This window comes from Podarcis bocagei (genome assembly GCF_964188305.1).
Source record: "Podarcis bocagei genome assembly, chromosome: W".
Classification (NCBI taxonomy): Eukaryota; Metazoa; Chordata; class Lepidosauria; order Squamata; family Lacertidae; genus Podarcis; species Podarcis bocagei.
This window is the reverse complement of record NC_138131.1, coordinates 19193596-19214077: the sequence shown is the minus strand read 5'-3', so window position 1 is coordinate 19214077 and position 20482 is coordinate 19193596. Positions and strand designations below refer to the sequence as shown.

Genomic DNA, 20482 nt, shown 5'->3' with positions numbered 1-20482 from the left:
GTACATTTGTTGTAGCTGCTCCATGAGAAAAGCATCCAGTTCAGCAACATTAACCCCCCCCCTCCGATTATAACATTGCCTCATATATATTAAAGGTAAAGGGACCCCTGACCATTAGGTCCAGTCATGGCTGACTCTGGGGTTGCGGCGCTCATCTCGCTTTATTGGCCGAGGGAGCCGGCATACAGCTCATGTGGCCAGCATGACTAAGCCGCTTCTGGGGAACCAGAGCAGCACACGGAAACACCGTTTACCTTCCTGCCGGAGCGGTACCTATTTATCTACTTGCACTTTGATGTGCTTTCTTTTTTTTTTTAATAATAATTTTTATTACATTTTTTCCAGATAAAGGTATACAGTATAGAACAGATAAAGAAAAGAAAAAAGAAAAAGAGAAAAAGAAGAAAAGAAGAAAAAGAAAACAAACCATTTCAACAACTTATTTCAACATTCTATCGAACTTCCCCACGTCTCCCGCACAGAGCAATCTTGACAATAAATTTATCAGCAAATTATAACCTTGTTTCATATGTTTCTTTTGTACTTTCAATTGCAGTTTAAGTTTAAATCCCTTATTATCCATTTACTCTATAGGTAAACATATTATCATTTTTGGCCATTTAAACATTGATTCTTTCATTGGTATTATCTGGTTTCATATATATTCCACTCGCATTGCTGGGGCTAACATTCCATATCATGTGAAATCCTGTGGTTCATATAACTTATAAAATTTTTGCAAATAGTCCTTAAATTTTTTCCAGTCCTCCTCCATTGCTTCTTCTCCCAAATCTCGGATCCTGGCAGTCATCTCGGCCAACTCCATGTAGTCCATCAGTTGCGTTTGCCACTCTTACAGTGTGGGCAAATCTTGAATCTTCCAATATTTGACGATAAGAATTCTTGCTGCTGTAGTTGCATACATAAAAAACGTTCTATCCTTCTTTAACACCTTTTGGCCGACAATGCCCAAGAGGAAGGCCTCCGGTTTCTTAGGAAAGGTGTATTTAAACACCTTTTTTAACTCGTTGTAGATCATTTCCCAGAAGGCCTTCACTTTCGGACAAGTCCACCACAGGTGAAAGAATGTCCCTTCAGCCTCCTTACACTTCCAACATTTATTATCAGACAAATGGTATATCTTAGCAAGCTTGACTGGGGTCATGTACCACCTGTATATCATTTTCATAATGTTTTCTTTCAGGGCATTACATGCCGTAAATTTCATACCGGTGGTCCACAACCTTTCCCAGTCTTCCGCCGGTGGCGGATAACTCATTCCGAATCTGACCGGACACAGGTTAGAGCTCAACGTCGAGCCTACCAAGTGGCGATAGCGACGGCGAAGAAGAATTTCTTCACCGCCTCTATTGCATCTGCAGAAAACAGCAGCAGGAGACTTTTTCAGGTGGTTCACAATTTAGCGGAACCACCTGCAACATCGGGGCCCAGTACGGGCCACATGTTCTCCTGCAATGATTTTGCAAAGTTTTTTGCAGATAAAATCGCTCAGATTCGGGAAGAAGTAGACTCCACCGTGGGAGCAGGGCCGGGGCGGGAGAGTGCTAGAGTTCTGTCTAGTCAAGTTGAGTGGGATCAATTCCAATCTGTTACCTCCGAGGATGTGGACAGGCTGCTTGGACGAGTGAAACCAACCACCTGTCTCCTGGATCCTTGCCCATCCTGGCTTATAAAAGCTAGCCGGGAAGGACTGGGCGATGGGCTTCGTGGGGTGGTGAATGCTTCCCTCCGTGAGGGAGCCTTCCCAGACCCGCTGAAAGAGGCGGTTATTAAACCGCTTCTTAAAAAACCATCTTTAGATGCGGCCACGATGGCCAACTATCGCCCAGTCTCAAATCTTCCATTCCTGGGCAAGGTGATTGAGCGAGCGGTTGCCGAACAACTCCAGGCACGCCTGGAAGAAGCGGACCATTTGGATCCCTTCCAGTCGGGATTCAGGCCTCATCATGGGACTGAAACTGCCTTGGTCGCACTGGTTGATGATCTCCGGCGGGCTAGGGACAAAGGTGAGAGCTGTTTCCTAGTTTTGCTGGATCTCTCAGCGGCGTTCGATACCATCGACCATAGCATCCTTCTGGACCGTCTTGAGGGGCTGGGAGCTGGGGGCACTGTTATACAGTGGTTCCGCTCTTTCCTCCTGGGCCGTGTTCAGAAAGTGGTGGTGGGGGATGAGTGTTCAGACCCCTGGGCTCTCACTTGTGGGGTGCCTCAGGGCTCTGTCCTCTCCCCCATGCTTTTCAACATCTACATGCGGCCGCTGGGAGAGATCATCAGGAGGTTTGGGCTGGGTGTTCATCAGTATGCGGATGATACCCAGCTCTACCTCTCTTTTAAATCAGAACCAGTGAAGGCGGTGAAGGTCCTGTGTGAGTGTCTGGAGGCGGTTGGAGGATGGATGGCGGCTAGCAGATTGAGGTTGAATCCTGACAAGACAGAAGTACTGTTTTTGGGGGACAGGAGGCGGGCAGGTGTGGAGGATTCCCTGGTCCTGAATGGGGTAACTGTGCCCCTGAAGGACCAGGTGCGCAGCCTGGGAGTCATTTTGGACTCACAGCTGTCCATGGAGGCGCAGGTCAAATCTGTGTCCAGGGCAGCTGTTTACCAGCTCCATCTGGTACGTAGGCTGAGACCCTATCTGCCTGCGGACTGTCTCGCCAGAGTGGTGCATGCTCTGGTTATCTCCCGCTTGGACTACTGCAATGCACTCTACGTGGGGCTACCTTTGAAGGTGACTCGGAAACTACAACTAATCCAGAATGCGGCAGCTAGACTGGTGACTGGGAGCGGCCGCCGAGACCATATAACACCGGTCTTGAAAGACCTGCATTGGCTCCCAGTACGTTTCCGAGCACAATTCAAAGTGTTGGTGCTGACCTTTAAAGCCCTAAACGGCCTCGGTCCAGTATACCTGAAGGAGCGTCTCCACCCCCATCAGTCTGCCCGGACGCTGAGGTCCAGCGCCGAGGGCCTTCTGGCGGTTCCCTCATTGCGAGAAGCAAAGCTACAGGGAACCAGGCAGAGGGCCTTCTCGGTAGTGGCGCCCGCCCTGTGGAACGCCCTCCCATCAGATGTCAAAGCGATAAACAACTACCTGACATTCAGGAGACATCTTAAGGCAGCCCTGTTCAGGGAAGTTTTTAACGTGTGATATTTTATTGTATTTTTTGTTTTTATGGAAGCCGCCCAGAGTGGCTGGGGAGGCCCAGCCAGATGGGCGGGGTATAAATAATAAATTATTATTATTATTATTATTATTATAAACATAATATTGTACCCCATGTCTTGAGCCCACTTTATCATGGCTGATTTAACTGTCTCGTCCTGAGTGTTCCATTTAAGCAGCAAGTTATACATTCTCGACAATACCTTGGTCTTTGGTTCGAACAACTCTGTCTCAAGTTTCGATTTTTCCACCTGGAATCCTGTTTTTTTGTCCAACTTAAAAATCTCATTAATTTGGGCATAATGAAACCAATCTTGCACCTTATCCTTTAATTTTTCAAAGCTCTGCAACCTCCAATTATCTCCAATGTTTTCTATTATTTCCCAATATTTCGGCCAGCCGGCCTCCATATTAGGTTGTTGTTGGGAATCTGCCAGGGAGATAACATCCATCATGAGCCCCCAAGCCGGAGTTCTGGACGATCATCGATCTTCCGTAGACAGGCAGATCCAACAGTTAGGGGCACAAAGCCTTTGGAAATTCCTAGCCACATTCCTAGGCTGGTGCACCCTCTTTCAGCAGAAAGCACAGTCAAAAGCTTGCACCGCAGAAGAGCAGAAGAGCATATTTACAGACTTTATTTAGCGTTTAACAGAACAAAAGAAAATGTGACCGTTCTGTGTCAGCATCTCTGGCTGTCTGACAAAACGAAAGGAAAACAGCAAGCATAAACATCCTGTCAACAGGACATGCGCAGACTCTGTTGCTTACAAAGCCTGCTCCCTTTAAGGTGGAACGGAAATATCCTAACATCCTCCCCCTTTCCGTGTAACCTGTTGTACCTGTGGTTCACCCAATTGCAACCTTTGTACATAAACCTTAAGTTGTTCTTTGTTAACAACCTTAGACAACAGATCAGCAGGAATTTCATTTCCTGGCATGTAGGACACCTGAATAAGTCCTTTCTGAATACACTCCCTTGCACGATGTAGCTTAATCTGCAAGTACTTGGTTCTCTGCTTGCAACTCTCGGAGTTCGGCAAAGCCAAACACGATCTATTGTCTTGATACACTTGTACAGGACATTTCACAGACACCCTGATGTCCTTAAACAGTTGCATCAACCATTCACAATCCATGAGTGAAAATGACAGAGCATTGAGTTCTGCTTCACAGGAACTTAGGCTCACTGTCGTCTGCTTTTTGCACAACCAGTCAAACAGGCAGTGGTTGTACATGTAGCATACTCCAGAAGTGCTTGTTCCATCCGTGGTGTCACTTCCAAAACTTGCATCAGCGAAGATTTCAAGACCTCCAGTCTTCTGACTGGTGAACCTCAGCCTGTAGTGCATAGTCCCTTTCAAATAGCGGGCTATGCGCTTCAGAGCTTTCCAATCCTGAACCGTAGGATTGTTGGCATGTCTGCTAAGCAGATTACAGCTTACAGCAATGTCAGGTCTTGAACATCTGGCAATGAAATTCAGCTTGCCTAGAATGCATCTGTATAGCGTTGTGTCAGAAAACGCTTCAGCAGTACTGTCTACCTGGTAACCTGTCACCATCGGTGTGTCTGCTGGGTTTGCATCAACCAAATTCAACCTGGTTAACACATCAGCAATTTTCTGTGTTTGGTGTACCAGAAAATTACCTGCTTGGTCCTTCTCCACCTGCAGAGAAAGATAGTTGGATACCTCACCAAGATCCTTCATGTCAAAGTGCTCCTTCAGCTGAGCTAGGGTGCTTTGGTAAAAAGCCTGATTCTTCCAAAACATCAGAAGATCATCAACAAAACATAAACAATACAGTTTGTTTTTCCCCTCCTCTTTGACAAACACACATGGATCAGCTTTGCCCTGGTGAAAACCTAGAGAAAGCAATGTCTCAGTGAGTTTTGTGTTCCAACACCTGGCACTCTGCTTGAGACCATATAAGGATTTCCGCAGTTTACAGACCATTCCCTTCTGTATCTCCATCCCATCAGGTGGAAGCATGAACAGCTCCTCCCCCAAAATCCCGTACAAAAAAGCTGTATTGATGTCATGATGGGAAACATGCAGTTTCTCCTCCGCAGCGATCTTGAGCATCAGCCGAATGCTCTCATATTTGACTGTGGGAGAGTAGGTCTCGTGGTAATCCTGTCCTGGTACCTGTGAAAAACCTCTGGCAACCAATCTGGCTTTGTGTCTGACTACCTTGCCATTCTGGTCTGTCTTGGCCTTGAAGACCCATTTGCTGCCAACCAGTCTCATTCCTGGGACTACCGGTACCAGTTCCCAAGTTTGGTTCCTGTTCAAGGAATCAACTTCAGCCTTCATGGCATTAAGCCAAGGCTCAGCATCTTTAGAGGTCAACTCCTGAACCTCTTTGAAGCTTGAAGGTTCCCACACCTTCTCTGAGCTACTAAGAACAGCAGTTGCTGTCTTAGCAAACTCATCAGCATACCTCTTTGGAGGTCTGCCCTTGGTCGCCCTTTCAGATCTGCGTACTAGACGCAAGTCTTCTGGACTCATCTCCTCTTTCTTAGGAGAAAAGTGACCAATGGTGAACAGTGGTTCTTCCAGTTCATTGTCAGACGCATAAGATGGTCTGACTGAGGCCTTTGCGCTCTGGTAGTCTGCTGTGTCATCACTTTCACTGACATCAGCAGCAGCGCCGCCCACTGAACTGGAATCCGAACTCTGATCATCATCATCATCATCATCCTCATCATCCTCATCATCCTCATCATCATCAGCAGCTTCCTCAGCTTTAGCTGCTTGCTTGACATCACCTTCATCCTCCTCTGGGTAACTCTGGAAAATTCCCACATTTTCCCCCCACTTAGGATTGTACTCAACACTCCTTGTGAACTTAATGGACTTAGAGTCAGTCATCCATACCCTGTATGCACCTTTTTCGTACCCCATGAACAAACCATGTGCCCCACGCTTCCCAAGCTTGTTGGTTTGTTGTGTGCGTACCCACATGTCCGAACCAAATATTTTCATGTGTTTGGTGTTGGGTTTCTTGCCAAACATCTTCTCATAGGGGGTACAACCAATGGGCGATGACAATCTGTGATTAAAAGAATAAACCAAATTCCCCAGAGCCTCCCCCCAAAACTTATCAGGGAGATTGGCATCATGCAACAGGGTTTTGATTCCTTGCAGCAATGTCTGATTTGCTCTCTCCGCAAGTCCATTCATCCATGGCGATCTGGGTGTTGACACGTCATGCTGGATTCCCTTTTCAGTCAGGAAAGCTTCAAACTGCTGAGAAGTGAACTCCCCGCCCCGATCAGTAAAAAAACAAGAAATACGTTTACCGTGCACATTCTCCAACCAAGCACAGAATTCCTTAAACTTCGGAAACGCTTGTGATTTCTGTTCGAGCAAATACACATGAATGTACCTGGAAAAAGAATCAATCAGAATCATGAAGTACCTTGCTCCCCCTAAAGAGGGCGCAAGTGGCCCAACCAGGTCCGCATGCACTAGCTGGTAGGGTTTGGAAGCCTGCCTGCTAGACTCCTTGCCTTTTGGAGCAACCTTCACCTTGTTCTCTGCACAAGATACACATTTCATGTGAAATTTACAGGGTTTGATGTTCAAACCCTCAACCACCTCTGGCATCTTGGCCAGTGCCTTCCAAGAGAGGTGACCAAACCTTCGATGTGCATCGTGAATGCAACCTGCATGAAGAACTTTGTTAGTTTGTGCAACACAACAAGAATCAGCATTAGACACAACAGCAGTGTCATCATAAGTTATATGGAACAAACCATCCATAAACTTTGCATGCAAATAGTCCTCTTTGCCTTTACTGATGACACAGACGCTCCTTTTGAAGGAAATCTGAAAACCACGCCCAGTAAGCTGTGGGACGCTCAGCAAGTTGCTCGCCGCTCCTGGAACAAAAAGTACATTACTGATGGTAGTGTGCAGACTTGCAAGTTTCACAGTCCCTTCTCCTGCAATTTGCAACGTCCTTCCATCAGCCAGGTGGATCTCACCTTCCTGAGGCTTGAAGGAGATAAAGAGATGCCAATCCTTCGAGATGTGGCGGGTACAGCCTGAATCAACAACAAAGCTGCCTTTGGCTGTTGGAGCAGTCTTTACAGCAAGCAAACCCTTGTTTTTCATCGGCATGGGCTTTTGCAGCTTGCCCCCCTGCTGCTCCTGGCCAGCAGACGTGTCTTTAGCCTTTGGTGAAGCTGTGCCAGCAAGCAAAACCTTGCTTTCCACTGGCGTGGGCTTTTGCAACTTGCCCCCCTGCTTCTGGTCAGCAGACGTGCCTTTAGCCTTTGGTGAAGCTGTGCCAGCAAACAACGCTTTGTTTTTCCCTTGCGCGGGCTCTTCACCCTCTCTCTGCTCCTGGCCATCTGCAGGCAGCTGCCTGTGTTTACCTTTGCCTTTCCGGCCTCTGCAAAGGCGATGGCCTTGGTTCTCATGAGAAACAGAGCTCTCAGCTGCCGACTCCTTGGCTCCCCCTGGAGGCTGGAATGCTGCCTGGGATGACGTGACGGTCAGCTCCCCCTGCAGCTTGCAACCGGTGCCCTCAGCATCCCTGGATTCACTCGCATTCTGGGAAACAGCTAGGACCTCCGATGCAGTCAAACTCTGGGCTGGGATTATTGGCTTGTGAGCTTTCATCAAAGCAGTCCACATCCCACGTGCAGTGGTGTTGCCAGCCAGCATCTTAATTTCCTCAAGAGATACGGATAGGACAATTACGTCTATCGCTTTCGAATCATGCGATTTCCATTTCTCTGTCAGAGGAACTGGGGGGGCTTCAGAAACGACATGCCATACCCCAAACTGACGCAGCAAACTCTCACACCATTTTGCCCAGGTTTCATAATTCTGCCCATCCAACTTAGGGCATTCAGCATTTCCATAAGCTTGGAAAAACTCCATTCCAGCTTTTGGCATTAGCCGTGAGTCTTTTTAACTTGGAGACTCGTTATCTTGGCAGCCATTAATCACGAAGCCTCTTTGGCTCGGCTCCCAGGCCAATTAAGCCTTGCCGGAGATCAAAGACTCCTTGCGAGGTAAAACAGAAAAGCGTCCCTTTCCTTTCGCTTTTCCCCCAACATACCTCAAACGCAGTCTGTTGCAGCTTTACTCTCCTGTAGGTGCTATGAATCTGGGCCCATAACCTTGTTGTTGGGAATCTGCCAGGGAGATAACATCCATCATGAGCCCCCAAGCCGGAGTTCTGGACGATCATCGATCTTCCGTAGACAGGCAGATCCAACAGTTAGGGGCACAAAGCCTTTGGAAATTCCTAGCCACATTCCTAGGCTGGTGCACCCTCTTTCAGCAGAAAGCACAGTCAAAAGCTTGCACCGCAGAAGAGCAGAAGAGCATATTTACAGACTTTATTTAGCGTTTAACAGAACAAAAGAAAACGTGACCGTTCTGTGTCAGCATCTCTGGCTGTCTGACAAAACGAAAGGAAAACAGCAAGCATAAACATCCTGTCAACAGGACATGCACAGACTCTGTTGCTTACAAAGCCTGCTCCCTTTAAGGTGGAACGGAAATATCCTAACAGTTTTTTCTGAGCCTTGGCCTCTATTGGTGATAGCCACCTCGGGGTCTTACTTTCAAGTAAGTCTTTGTATTTTTTCCAGACCATAAATATTGCTTTTCTGACAATATGGTTTTTGAACATTCCATGTGTTTTTGCCTTGTCATATCACAAATACGCATGCCAACCTAACGAATTATTAAAGCCTTCCAGATCTAGGACATCAGTGTTTTCTAGCAGAATCCAATCTTTCATCCATCAGAAGGCTGCAGCTTCGTAGTATAACCTTAAGTCTGGCAGGGCAAACCCCCCTCTTTCTTTTGCATCAGTTAATATTTTAAACTTTATTCGGGGCTTTTTGCCCTGCCAAACAAACTTCGAAATATCCTTCTGCCACTTTCCAAAACATTCCACTCTGTCCACGATCTGCAAGGCTTGAAAGAGAAACAACATTTTTGGCAAAACGTTCATCTTTATAGCTGCAATTCGGCCTAACAAGGATAGTTTCAATCTTGACCAGATTTCTAGGTCTTTCTTAACTTCTGACCAACATTTTTCATAGTTGTCTTTAAATAGGTTCAAATTTTTGGAAGACAAGTTAACCCCCAGGTATTTCACTTTTTTAACAACATTTAGATCTGTTTCCTTCTGAAACCCATCTGTTTCAGAAGATGTCAAGTTCTTTCCTAATACCTTAGTTTTTTGTTTATTCAACTTGAATCCCGCCACCCGACCAAATTCTTGAATCAATTCTAAAACTCTTTTTGTACTAGATTCTGGCTCCTGTAATGTTAAAACCAAGTCATCTGCAAAAGCTTTCAATTTATATTGTTTCGCTCCGACCCATATCCCTTGCACCTGCCGGTCCTTCCTGATCATATTCAGCAACACCTCCAGGACTGAGATAAATAATAAAGGGGATAGGGGGCACCCCTGCCGTGTTCCTTTTTCAATATGAAACTCTTCTGTCACCACATTGTTCACTATCAACTTAGCTTTTTGTTCTGAATAAATTGCTTCTATTCCATTTTCAAACCCCCGTCCCACTCCCATCCCTTCCAAGTTTTTCTTCATAAACTTCCAAGAAATGTTGTCAAAGGCCTTCTCAGCATCAATAAAAATTAACACTGCTTTGGTATTGATATTTGTTTGCAAAAGTTCCAAAATATCAATAATATTCCTGGTATTGTCAAACAAATGCCTGCCTGGGAGAAAGCCTGCTTGGTCCTTATGAATTACTTCATTTAATACTTTTTTAAATCTATTTGCCAAAATGTCTGCAAATATTTTGTAATCCACGTTTAGGAGTGAGATGGGACGGTAGTTCTTAAGTTGGGTCTTTTCAGTTTCCACTTTGGGTATCAATGTGATGAATGCTTCTTTCCACGTTTCTGGTGCCCTCCCTCCCCCCATAATCTGGTTACAAACCTCCATTAATGGTTGTATCAGGTAGTTTTTTAACGTCCTATAATATTTGGAGGTAAGTCCATCAGGGCCTGGAGATTTGCCTAGCTGCATGTTCTGAATGGCATCCTCGATTTCCTGTTGTGTTATCTTGTGATTCAAGATTGATCTCTTCTCCTGAGATAGTTCTGGTAAGCCATTGTCTTTCAAAAATTGGTACATCTCAGTCACTTCCTCAGGCCCTTGGGTATATAATTTTTTAAAATATTTCTGGAAACATTTTCTAATTTCTCCCGGTTTCTGGATGTTTTTCCCTTCGACTTCTAGATTGGTAACGTAATTTAATTTTTGTCTCTTTTTCAACTGCCAAGCTAGCAGTTTTCCACATTTGTTCGCAGATTCAAAAGATCTTTGTTTCATTTGTTTAATTTTCCATTCCACTTCTTGGTTTATCAATTTCGTGTATTGTGACTGGTGGAATTTAATTTCTCTTAGAATCTCTTTTGATTTTGGATTCAATCTTAACTTTTTCTCTCCATCTCTTATCTTCTCTAATATCTTATCCTTTCTTCCATTCCAGAGTTTTTTCTTGATCGTATTCTGTTGTATCAGAAACCCTCTCATTACAGCTTTACTTGCGTCCCAGATTGTTCTTTTTTCCACCGAAGTGTTCAAGTTGATTTCAAAATAATCCTTTAAAGCTTTTTGGGCCTTCTTTACAATCTCTTGATCTCTTAACAGGTTGTCATTCATTTTCCATCTGAAGGAACCGGCTGGGGTAAATCTCACTTCCATTTTCAAAGCGTTATGGTCGGAGCAGGTCTTTGGGCAGATTTCCACTCTTATAGTCTTAGGTGCCAGCCCTCTAGTTGTCCAAATTTGGTCGATTCTTGTCCATGACAGGTGGGCCTCAGAGAAAAAGGTTCCTTTTTTACCTAAGGGGTTTCTCGTCCTCCATATATCAATCAAGTCCATATTGTCAGTTAATTCAAAAAAGGTTTTTGGTAGTCTGCCATCCTTAGTTAAATTCTGGTTCTGTGACTTATCCATGTAAGTAGAGACCACCCCATTCATATCTCCCATCATAATGAGGTTAGAGTAGTCCAGATAGTCCAGTAATGTCTCATGTAGCTTCTTGTAGAATTCTGATTTCCCCTCGTTTGGTGCGTAGATTCCTAATATCAAAACTTTTTCTCCTTGAGTTTGTATTTCGATCGCCAGGATTCTTCCTTGTTCATCTTTAAACAAAAATTTCGGTGATAGGTTCTCCTTTGCGTAGATCACCACGCCTCTCTTTTTAACTCTATCTGATGAGATAAATTCTTGGCCTAGTCTTTTGTTAATTAACACTTTCCTGTGGAGCCTAGTCACATGTGTTTCTTGCAAACAAATTACATCCAAATGTTCTTTTTTCAAAATATGGAAAATCCTTTTTCGTTTCTCGGGGGAATTTGCCCCATTAATATTCCAACTGTACAGCTGCAGAGACATCCTGTATCAATCTGTTGTTGCTCTTTATGGGGTGTCCTCTTTTTTGTCCAAATCCGAGGAAGAAGGTGTTGGTTCTGTTCCAGGCTGTGGTGGAGGCCAAGGGACTGCTGTTCCCTTCTGCAGATCCTCTCCGTGGTCGTGCAGGAACTTCTGGTTGTCCTCTTTTGTTTTGATTCTAACCTTCTTTCCTTTGTAGTTAAATGATAAACCTTGTGGGAACTCCCACCTGTAGGGTATCCCGTTGCCTCTCAGAAGTCTTGCTAGGTCAGTATATATAGCTCTGAGATCCAATAGTTGTTTAGGTATATCCTTGTAAATCTCCGCTTTTTTGTCCTGGATCTCAAGTGATTTATTGAAATGAAGGTCAAGTATTTTGTCTCTCTCCTGTTTAGTCCTCAAGATAATCAGACAGTCTCTGGGCCTGTCCTTCCTTGCTGCTCTTCCCAGTCTAAACGCAGTTGTTATTTTAAAGTCTTTGTCTTCCACTATACCCCAGAACTTAGAAAATTCTGCTGTCAAATAGCCGGTCAGATCCTCTTTCTCAAGCTCTGGGATAGAGCGTAATCTTAAATTATTTTCCCGGTTTTTCAATTCAACCATAGACAGGTAGGCCTGCTGGTCACTGACGTGCTTATGTAGTGGCCTTACCTCTCCTTTCAATTCATCCACTTTCTGATTTACTTGATCGGCTTTTTCATTTGCTGCCTCAGCCAATTTCCTGTTCTCAGAAGTGGCGTCTTTTAAATTCCCAATTGCTTGTGAATGTTGTGCCACTTGTTCAGATAGTTTTGTAATAGAGGAAGTGGCTAAGTCAATTTTTGCTGTTTGGTCATCAACCTTCTTATTTAAAATTGCGAATTGTTGTAACATTTCATTTAGAAGGGTATCAGATCCCCCTGCAGCCATATCCTCTGTTGTTGGCTGTTCAGCTTCCTTTAATAAGGCTGTTGTTGGGAGTTCAACTCCCTTTAATACAGCACTTTGATGTGCTTTCAAGCTGCTAGGTTGGCAGGAGCAGGGACCGAGCAACGGGAGCTCACCCTGTCACAGGGATTTAAGTATATTGAGGTATAAGATCATAAAAATAAGACAAAAATTAAGCAGAAGTAATAAATATTTAAAGAACCGGAAGGGGAAGTTGAGGGAAGTCATGAGGAAGGTTTTTTTGTGTGTGCGTGTTTTATATGACAAATGTTACATTGTGTTATTTGGTTGAATATAAAATTGTAAAATCCAATAAAATTTATTTTTTAAAAACAGCATCATTGACCATATTACATGTATGGGAAACAAAACAGCTTTGACCATATCATTGCAAAAGTGTTTTACACAATAAAATGAACAAGGGCTCTGAGACGTATTTTGTTTTTATTAAATAATCAATAAAACTTATTTTTTATATATATCAGATGACATTGTAACATCAGAGGGTACAATTTTAACTATTCTCATGAATGCGTGAGTGTACCGTATTTTTTGCCCTATAGGACGCACTTTTTCCCCTCCAAAAATGAAGGGGAAATCTGGGTGCGTCCTATGGGGCGAATGCAGGCTTTCGCTGAAGCTTGGAGAGCGAGAGGGGTCGGTGCGCACCGATCCCTCTTGCTCTCCAGGCTTCAGCAAGCTATCAGCAAGCCTGGGGAGCCCGTGGGAGTTCCCGCAGGGCTCCCTAGGCTGCGGATAGCAGCCTGCTGCCTGGCGCATGGGGCGCGCTGAAAGCAGAGCGTCTCGGCGCCGGGCAGATATCTGCAGCCGAGGGAGCCCCGCGAGAGTTCCCGCAGGGCTCTCTAGGCTGCGGATATCAGCCTACTTCCCGGAGCGCGGGTCGCGCTGAAAGCAGAGCGCCCCGCGCTTCAGGCAGACATCGGGCAGCCCCACAAGCTCGGGGGACAGCGGGGAGGCGCAGCGCTGCCATCCCGCTGTTCCCCGACCTGGTTTGGATTCCCCGACCTGGTTTGGGGGGGGAATAAAGGGAAAAAATTTCCCTTTATTTCCCCCCCCCCAAAAAAACTAGGTGCGTCCTATGGGCCGGTGTGTCCTATGGGACGAAAAATACGGTATTTCAGGCTCAAAGAGACCTTAAACCTGTCCAAAAAAGTAATATTTTTTTCTGTAAAAAAAACCCTTCTAAATCAATTTATTTTATAACCACAAAAAACACCCTCCTTATTTTTACAGCATAATAAGTACATGGTTAGCCCATTCTACAACAAAAGTATGATACACGTGTTAGTTGTTGTCACGGGCTGCCTCTGGTCTCAGCTCACAAAAGACCAACGCCAAGCTCTTCTTATATACAAGGATGTTTATTGCAGTTCATTATTGGTTCCACAACCAAGGCGTGCAGCCCCGAGTGTCTAACGTCAGACATTTGAAGTCCCCTCTGATTCGTCCCCGCCCCTGCACCAACTTATGAGGCTTGTGCTAGACCACCGCTTCCTGTCTTTCCTTTTCCGCAGGGTCTTTCTGCCCCCCTGGGTTCCTTCCCTCCTGCTCTCTCCCGAAGCGGATTCCTGAGATGCCTGTTCCCCCCTCCTTCGTGCTTTGGGGCTGGGCTCCTCCTCCGGGCTTTCTCCATTTCCGCGCGCCTCCACATTTGAACTTGGCGCGCGCTCGCTACCCCTGACCTTCCTTTTGACACTGACACTACTCCCTGTACTACTCTCCCCCTCTTCCGGCAGGACGTTCTCCCCAGATCTCCTTCCCCTGTCTCTTTCCTGCTCCGCTCCGTGTGTCACACTGGGAACCCCCCTCTCTTCCCTTCGTTCCTGCTGGGAAGCCGGCCCCGATCTCCCACTCCCGCTCGGGGTTTCCCTGCTGCTTCCCTGCTCCTGGCAGGTCCCCCCTGTGACCCCCCTTGTCCTGACTAGGGGCGCCCCCTCCTGAGAATCCTCCGATTCACTTGAGAGACTCATGGAAGATCTCAAGTCATTGTCATCCTCTTCCTCACTGTCCTGGGATTCTTCCTCGTCGCTCTCCGTCTCCTCCCTCACCTGTGTCTCTGTCTCTGAACCCCTGACAGTTGTGGTTTGTGCACTATGGCTTATTGAACATACCGGGAATAAAATGACAAAAAATCACTTTGAATGGTTGGTGACCTTTTTCTGTGGCACCTAATACCATTTTTATACCTTATTTTGAAAGAGACCACAATTAGCTTTATTTTGATACCAAAATAAGCCCAGTCGGTTGAAAAATAAGCGAAACGAGGTTTTTTCTAAACTGACACAGAAATTGCATTAGCCTAAATCGCACAGAAATTAAAATTTTCAAAAAATTCTCCTGTGCCCAATTTTGGACCAAAAAATCTTTAAAATTTTATTTGAGGTTATCTCATAGTGGTGATGGCTTGTGAATGCTCTTCGCAATAAGTACCTCTGATCACTCAGAGATCAGATCACTCTGATCACTCAATCGCCACTTCCTGCCCACCTCCCTCTGCCTGTTCCTGCTCCTCCCTGGCATTCTCTGGCAGTACCATGACACATTAAAAAAACTGAAGAAAATCTGAGTCGTGAGAGCACGGTCAAATATTAAAATCAGGTGATTTGTGATTTGGCGTGGAATGATCCTCGGTTGAAATTCAATCTGATGGAGCCTTCCAAAGAACTTGTTCACTTATTTTTTGGAAGTTTTGGTTGGTCTGTGTAATGGGAATTGGGGTTGCTTGTGTGTAAACTGCAAACTGCTCCAAGCTGGTCGTATAGCTAAACCTTTCCCTGGTTTGACAGCCCTTATAACACGACTGTCTTAGTCACTGGCAGAATCCGTGAGTGGGCGTCTCCTAAACTTCCTCCAACATAGAAATTCTTTGACGCCAAGTCTCCTCCTAGATTCTCTGCGCGGAAGCCTTCTGCGCAGCGTGGGCGTGCCAAGCGGAGGTCCTGTGCTCTCTTCGCTGATTTCACTGGAAGAGTCTCGGAGCCTCCCCTCCGCAGTACTCTCAGCCTCCCCTTTCTCCCTGGTGTCCCCTGGATTTCCTTCCCCAGCGGAAGCTCTCTCTCTCTCCTTGCTAGTTCCCTCCCCTGCATCATTGGAGCGTCTTACCTCTCCTCTTGCCTCTGATGGCAGTTCCCTGACAGTCTGGATAAAAGGTGTTGCCTGATACTGGATTTTTACATTTTTTCTCTTGTACCCAACAAGTTTTTCTTTACTGTTTTTAAATTTACATGTTTTTATTGTCTTCTAAGTGCTATTTCCCATCTAAGCATGTTTTGATTTTTTTTTTTTTTTTAGATGAAAGCATCAATCCTTTCTGGCCTGCGCTCCACTGTTTCATGGTGATCCTGGATAAGCTTGGGTCTAAAGTATGGGGACAGGCCATTGATCCAATCCAGGCATTTCAAACTATTGTCAACAATGCAAGCTATCAGAAAGCAAGAGAGACTATTCGCCAAAGTTGCATCAGGTTGGTCCTTTATCCTTTTATTATTATTTTTAAAATACAGCACTTTGCACATTCTCTTTTCACAGAGGTAAATAATTCAGGTAAAATCCCAGTTAGCTGGAAGTATACAATTGTGGTCCCAATTTACAAGAAAGGACAACCTATAGATCTTGGCAACTATAGGCCAATTAGTTTGCTTTCCATAATGGGGAAATTATATGCCCATTTCATTTGCCTTAAATTAGCAACATTTCTTGAGGATAATAACATAACCTCTGAAGCCAAGGCTGCTTTCCGTACGAAGTACTCAACATCTGACCACTGTCTTGTGCTGTCACACCTAGCAGAGAAATATACTAGGACCACTCCAAGGCCATTTATATATGGCCTTTATGGACCTAAAATCTGCCTTTGACTCCATCCCTAGATCCAAATTATGATCAAAGTTGTATTCAGTGATGGAGGACAAGAGACTCCTATACCTTATAAAAGCCTTATATAGTGATAGCAACATGTAGGTTGCTGGGGCAACTCTCTAACAAAATCACAATGTTAAGAGGGGTCAGATAGGGTTGTATTCTGCCCCCCCATTGTTTAATCTTTTTAGAAATGACTTAGAGGAAGTCTTAATGGGTCCAGAAGGACACTGTCCAAAGATGGGGGCAAGAAGCATCCCACTTCTGTTTGATTTGTATCTGAATAGAATGTGAAGTCTTTTTCAGTTGGATTTCTCACTCTCCATATGTCTGACAGGTCAAAAAAAAACTTTGGTAATCTGCCAGCATTCCCAACATTCATTACTTTCTGTGTCTGTGTTTTATCCATAAGCGTTGATGCAACTCCATTCAGGTCCCCCATCCAAATAAATTTATAATCCAAATAGTCCAGAAGTCTTGTTTCCAAGTTCTTAAAAAATTCTGCTTTGCCATCATTTGGTGCATAAATTCCCAACAGCAAATATTTTTCGCCTTGTGCATTGATTTCTACTGCAATATATCTTCCCTCATCTTTGAACATCATTTTGGGATTCCATTTTTCTTTCACGTAAACGACCACTCCTCTTTTCTTCACTTTGTCAGATGAATTGAATTCTTGACCAAGTCTCTTATTCTGAAGGACTTTTCTGTGTAATCTAGTAACATGAGTTTCTTGCAAACAAATTATGTCCAAATTCTGTTTTGCTAACACATGGTATACTTGGTTCCTTTTTGGTCGTGAGTTCAAACCATTAACATTCCATGAATATATTCTCAATACCATCTTAAACTATTCAGGAGCTCCTGCGCCTGCCCCTGGCGTCTGCTCACTTTCCAATCCCAGATCCTTGGCAGTTTTTCCCAGGAACCCTGTTTTTTCTTCGACGGTCCTAATTCTTTGTTTCCTTCCTTGAAATTTAAAGGAGAGGCCTTCTGGAAATCCCCACCTAAAAAAGATGTTCTTCCTTCTCAGAGTTCCAGCCAAGTCTGCGTAGTTATTCCTTAGGTTCAAAAAATGCTTTGGAATTTCCTTAAACAAAACAATTGGCTTATCTTTAATCTTCAAGCTTTTTTTGTAATGTAGACCCAATGTCAATCCTTAAGATTATCTTGTTCCAATTGGGGTGCGCCTCTTACTCTCAGTTGATTCTCCCGTTCCTTCATTTGTAAAAAAGCAATTGCACTGAGCGCATCCTGTTGAATCTTCTCCACGTCAGGCACTCTCACTGTTTCCAATTCCCTCAATCTTGTTTCGTGGGCAGCAACTTCCTCCCTGACCTCTTGAATGCCTTTTTTCACATCTACAAATTCTTGTTTCAACTCCTGTACAGTCTGCTGAGTTCCTCTCACACCTGCTCTTATGTCTGTTAACATTTGCATCACCTCCTCTTCAAAAGTTGGTGCTTTAGAAGGTCTTCTATCTTTACTTTTACTTTTCTCAGACTTATCTACCCCATTAGCCATAGCTATTCCAAAGTTTCAAGGTCAGCTCACCCGGTCAGAGTCCACCAGATTTTTAGTGCGCAGGCAGCAGCAGGCAGCCCAACAGCTTCCCTCTTTCCTTATTTTATTTTATTTTATTTTTATTATTTATTTTATTTTATTGGAACCACAAAATTAGTTCAAGGAGGGTAAAAGAAACTCTGTGTGCTATTTTAACAATCTCAGATAGCAGCAGTTACTTTGTAATCCCCAAAGAGGAAAACGAAAGTTGAATGTATCTGCTCCCTTTGTGACATAATAATGGAGTCTAGCCTTCCCCTGCCGGGAGAACCGCTTCTAAAAAGAAAGAGTCTAATCCACTGTCAAGTCTATCTCAAGCAGGGCCTCAAATCAATCAAATTCTCCCCCCTTCCCCCTGCAGAAAGAGGGGTTTGACATATTTCCTTGGAAGTTTTGACAGGTCTTTTAAAGTTACGGCTTCGGTCAGCGGTAACTGCTTTCACTTTTACTTCAGCGGAAAGGGATCGACCTCCGTAATTTAAATCCCTTTCGTTCCAATTTACTGTCCAAATTAAAATCTTTTTTACTCACAATTGTCCAATCCTTGATAATTTGGTCGGAGAAATTGGTCGCTCACAATTGCCGGACTTGGAGCTTTGCGCTATGAAGAAAGTGAGTAAATTCCACAGTACCCGCGTCTCCAACCCCGCTCGCTCTCGGGGCTCTTATTAGAGCTTACCGGGGAGCAGAGGAGTCACTAAGGGTACCTGCCAGAACACCAGGTCCTCAGAAAGCCCGATCTGAGTTTTTTTGGGGGCTCCGCGACACTCTCGCGGTCGCCCCAATCTTCAAAACGCTGGGGCTCTTTCTTCCGAAAGAGCTCCCGTCCGCCATTAATCGCGCGGCCAACCAGAAGCCTTTTCTTTTTTTCCCTTATTATTTACTGAAATTTTATTGATGTTAGCTGCCCTGAGCCTGGCTCTGGCCGGGGAGAGCAGGGTATAAATAAAATTTATTACTATTATTATATCATTTGCTATCTGTACTCCTAGCTCTTTACTCCATTTTTGTCTTTCATATTCTAAATCGTATTTCTTCCTGTTAAGTAAAGTTTTATATAGGGCAAGTGTAGGATTTTTTGTTTTTGTTGCAGAGATTAAATCTTGTAACAGCATGGGTGTTTCCGAACATATGTTTCAATTGGATATATTGCCAGTGTATTTCACTGGTTAATCCATACTTTACCTGCAAAGTCTTATATTCCACAAATTTGTAGTTCTCATCAATTAATTGATTCAGTGTCAAAATACCTTTTTCATCCAGTTTTGCCAAATTATTACAGTGGTACCTTGGGTTAGGAACTTAATTTGTTCTGGAGGTCCGTTCTTAACCTGAAACTGTTCTTAACCTGTGGTGCCACTTTAGCTAATGGGGCCTCCCGCTGTCGCCACACGATTTCTGTTCTCATCCTGAAGCAAAGTTCTTAACCTGAAGTTCTATTTCTGGGTTAGCGGAGTCTGTAACCTGAAGCGTCTGTAACCCGAGGTACCACTGTACTTGATTTCCAATTTTTAGTTTGGGGTTGGCCCATATTGTTAATTTCTCATGCTGGTAAGGGTCATCCTTATTATTTTTATATATGTTCATCCAAATTTTTATGGGTGCTTTAATAGTCTCCAGATTAATGGGATATTTCTTATAGTTGTAGCTGAGATTGGTCCACCCCACAAGAGATTCAATGAAACTATATTTGAGAGTAGCCCAACTGGGATTCCTGCTTGCTCCCCAACAATTTGTCTTGCTCAGCAGGTAGGCCTGGTGATATAATTCCAGATTTGGGAGTCCAAAACCACCTTCCTTAGTTGGAAGTTGCATTTTATGTAATGATATTTTTGGTGGCTTTGTGCCCCACAGGCACAATCTAAATATTTGATTTATTTTTTGAAAATATAAGTTGGGAATATATATTGGTAATCCTCTAAGAATGTATAAAAGCTTTGGAACAATAGTCATTTTGAGGACATTAACCTTTCCCCAAAGGGAAAGGTTTGGAGGTCCCCACCTTTCAATATCAAAATAAATTTCTTTTATAATTTGATTCAAATGTAATTTTACGATTTGGTTAACATCTGATGAAATCATTATGCCCAAATATTTAATAAAGTCTTTGCACATCCAAAATTGATGGTTTTTATACAATGTAGCCTGTTTGTATACAATGCCCTATTGGCAAAATCTCTGATTTTGTCCAATTTATGGAATAGCCCAATATTCAGCCAAAGGTTTTTATTTTCTCCATAATTATTGGAATTGTATCTTCTGGCTTTGTAATAAATAGAAGGATGTCATCTGCAAATAATACAATTTTGTAATTTTCTTTCTTGTGTTTTACCTCCTTGATATGCTCATCTTGAAAGAAGTGTGCATGCACACGAAAGCTCATACCAAGAACTAACTTAGTTGGTCTTTAAGGTGCTACTGGAAGGAATTTTTTTATTATTACTCTTGTTAGTGGTTCCAGGCATAGATTAAATAGTAATGGAGACAGAGGGCATCGTTGTCTTGTTCCTCGTTTTAGATTAATCA

At 43.9% G+C, this 20482-nt stretch overlaps 1 protein-coding gene across 1 annotated transcript in view; it reads left to right on the top strand.

Moving 5' to 3' along the window:
- The window catches only part of LOC308578052 (putative helicase senataxin), a gene marked incomplete at both ends in the record, with an annotated part of 128469 nt that overhangs the window by 84846 nt on the left and 23141 nt on the right, over positions 1-20482 (top strand). The window contains one exon of the mRNA XM_081178337.1: positions 15827-15998. Coding sequence (XP_081034463.1) covers positions 15827-15998 — 172 coding nt within the window. The remainder of the gene's footprint in view (positions 1-15826; positions 15999-20482) is intronic.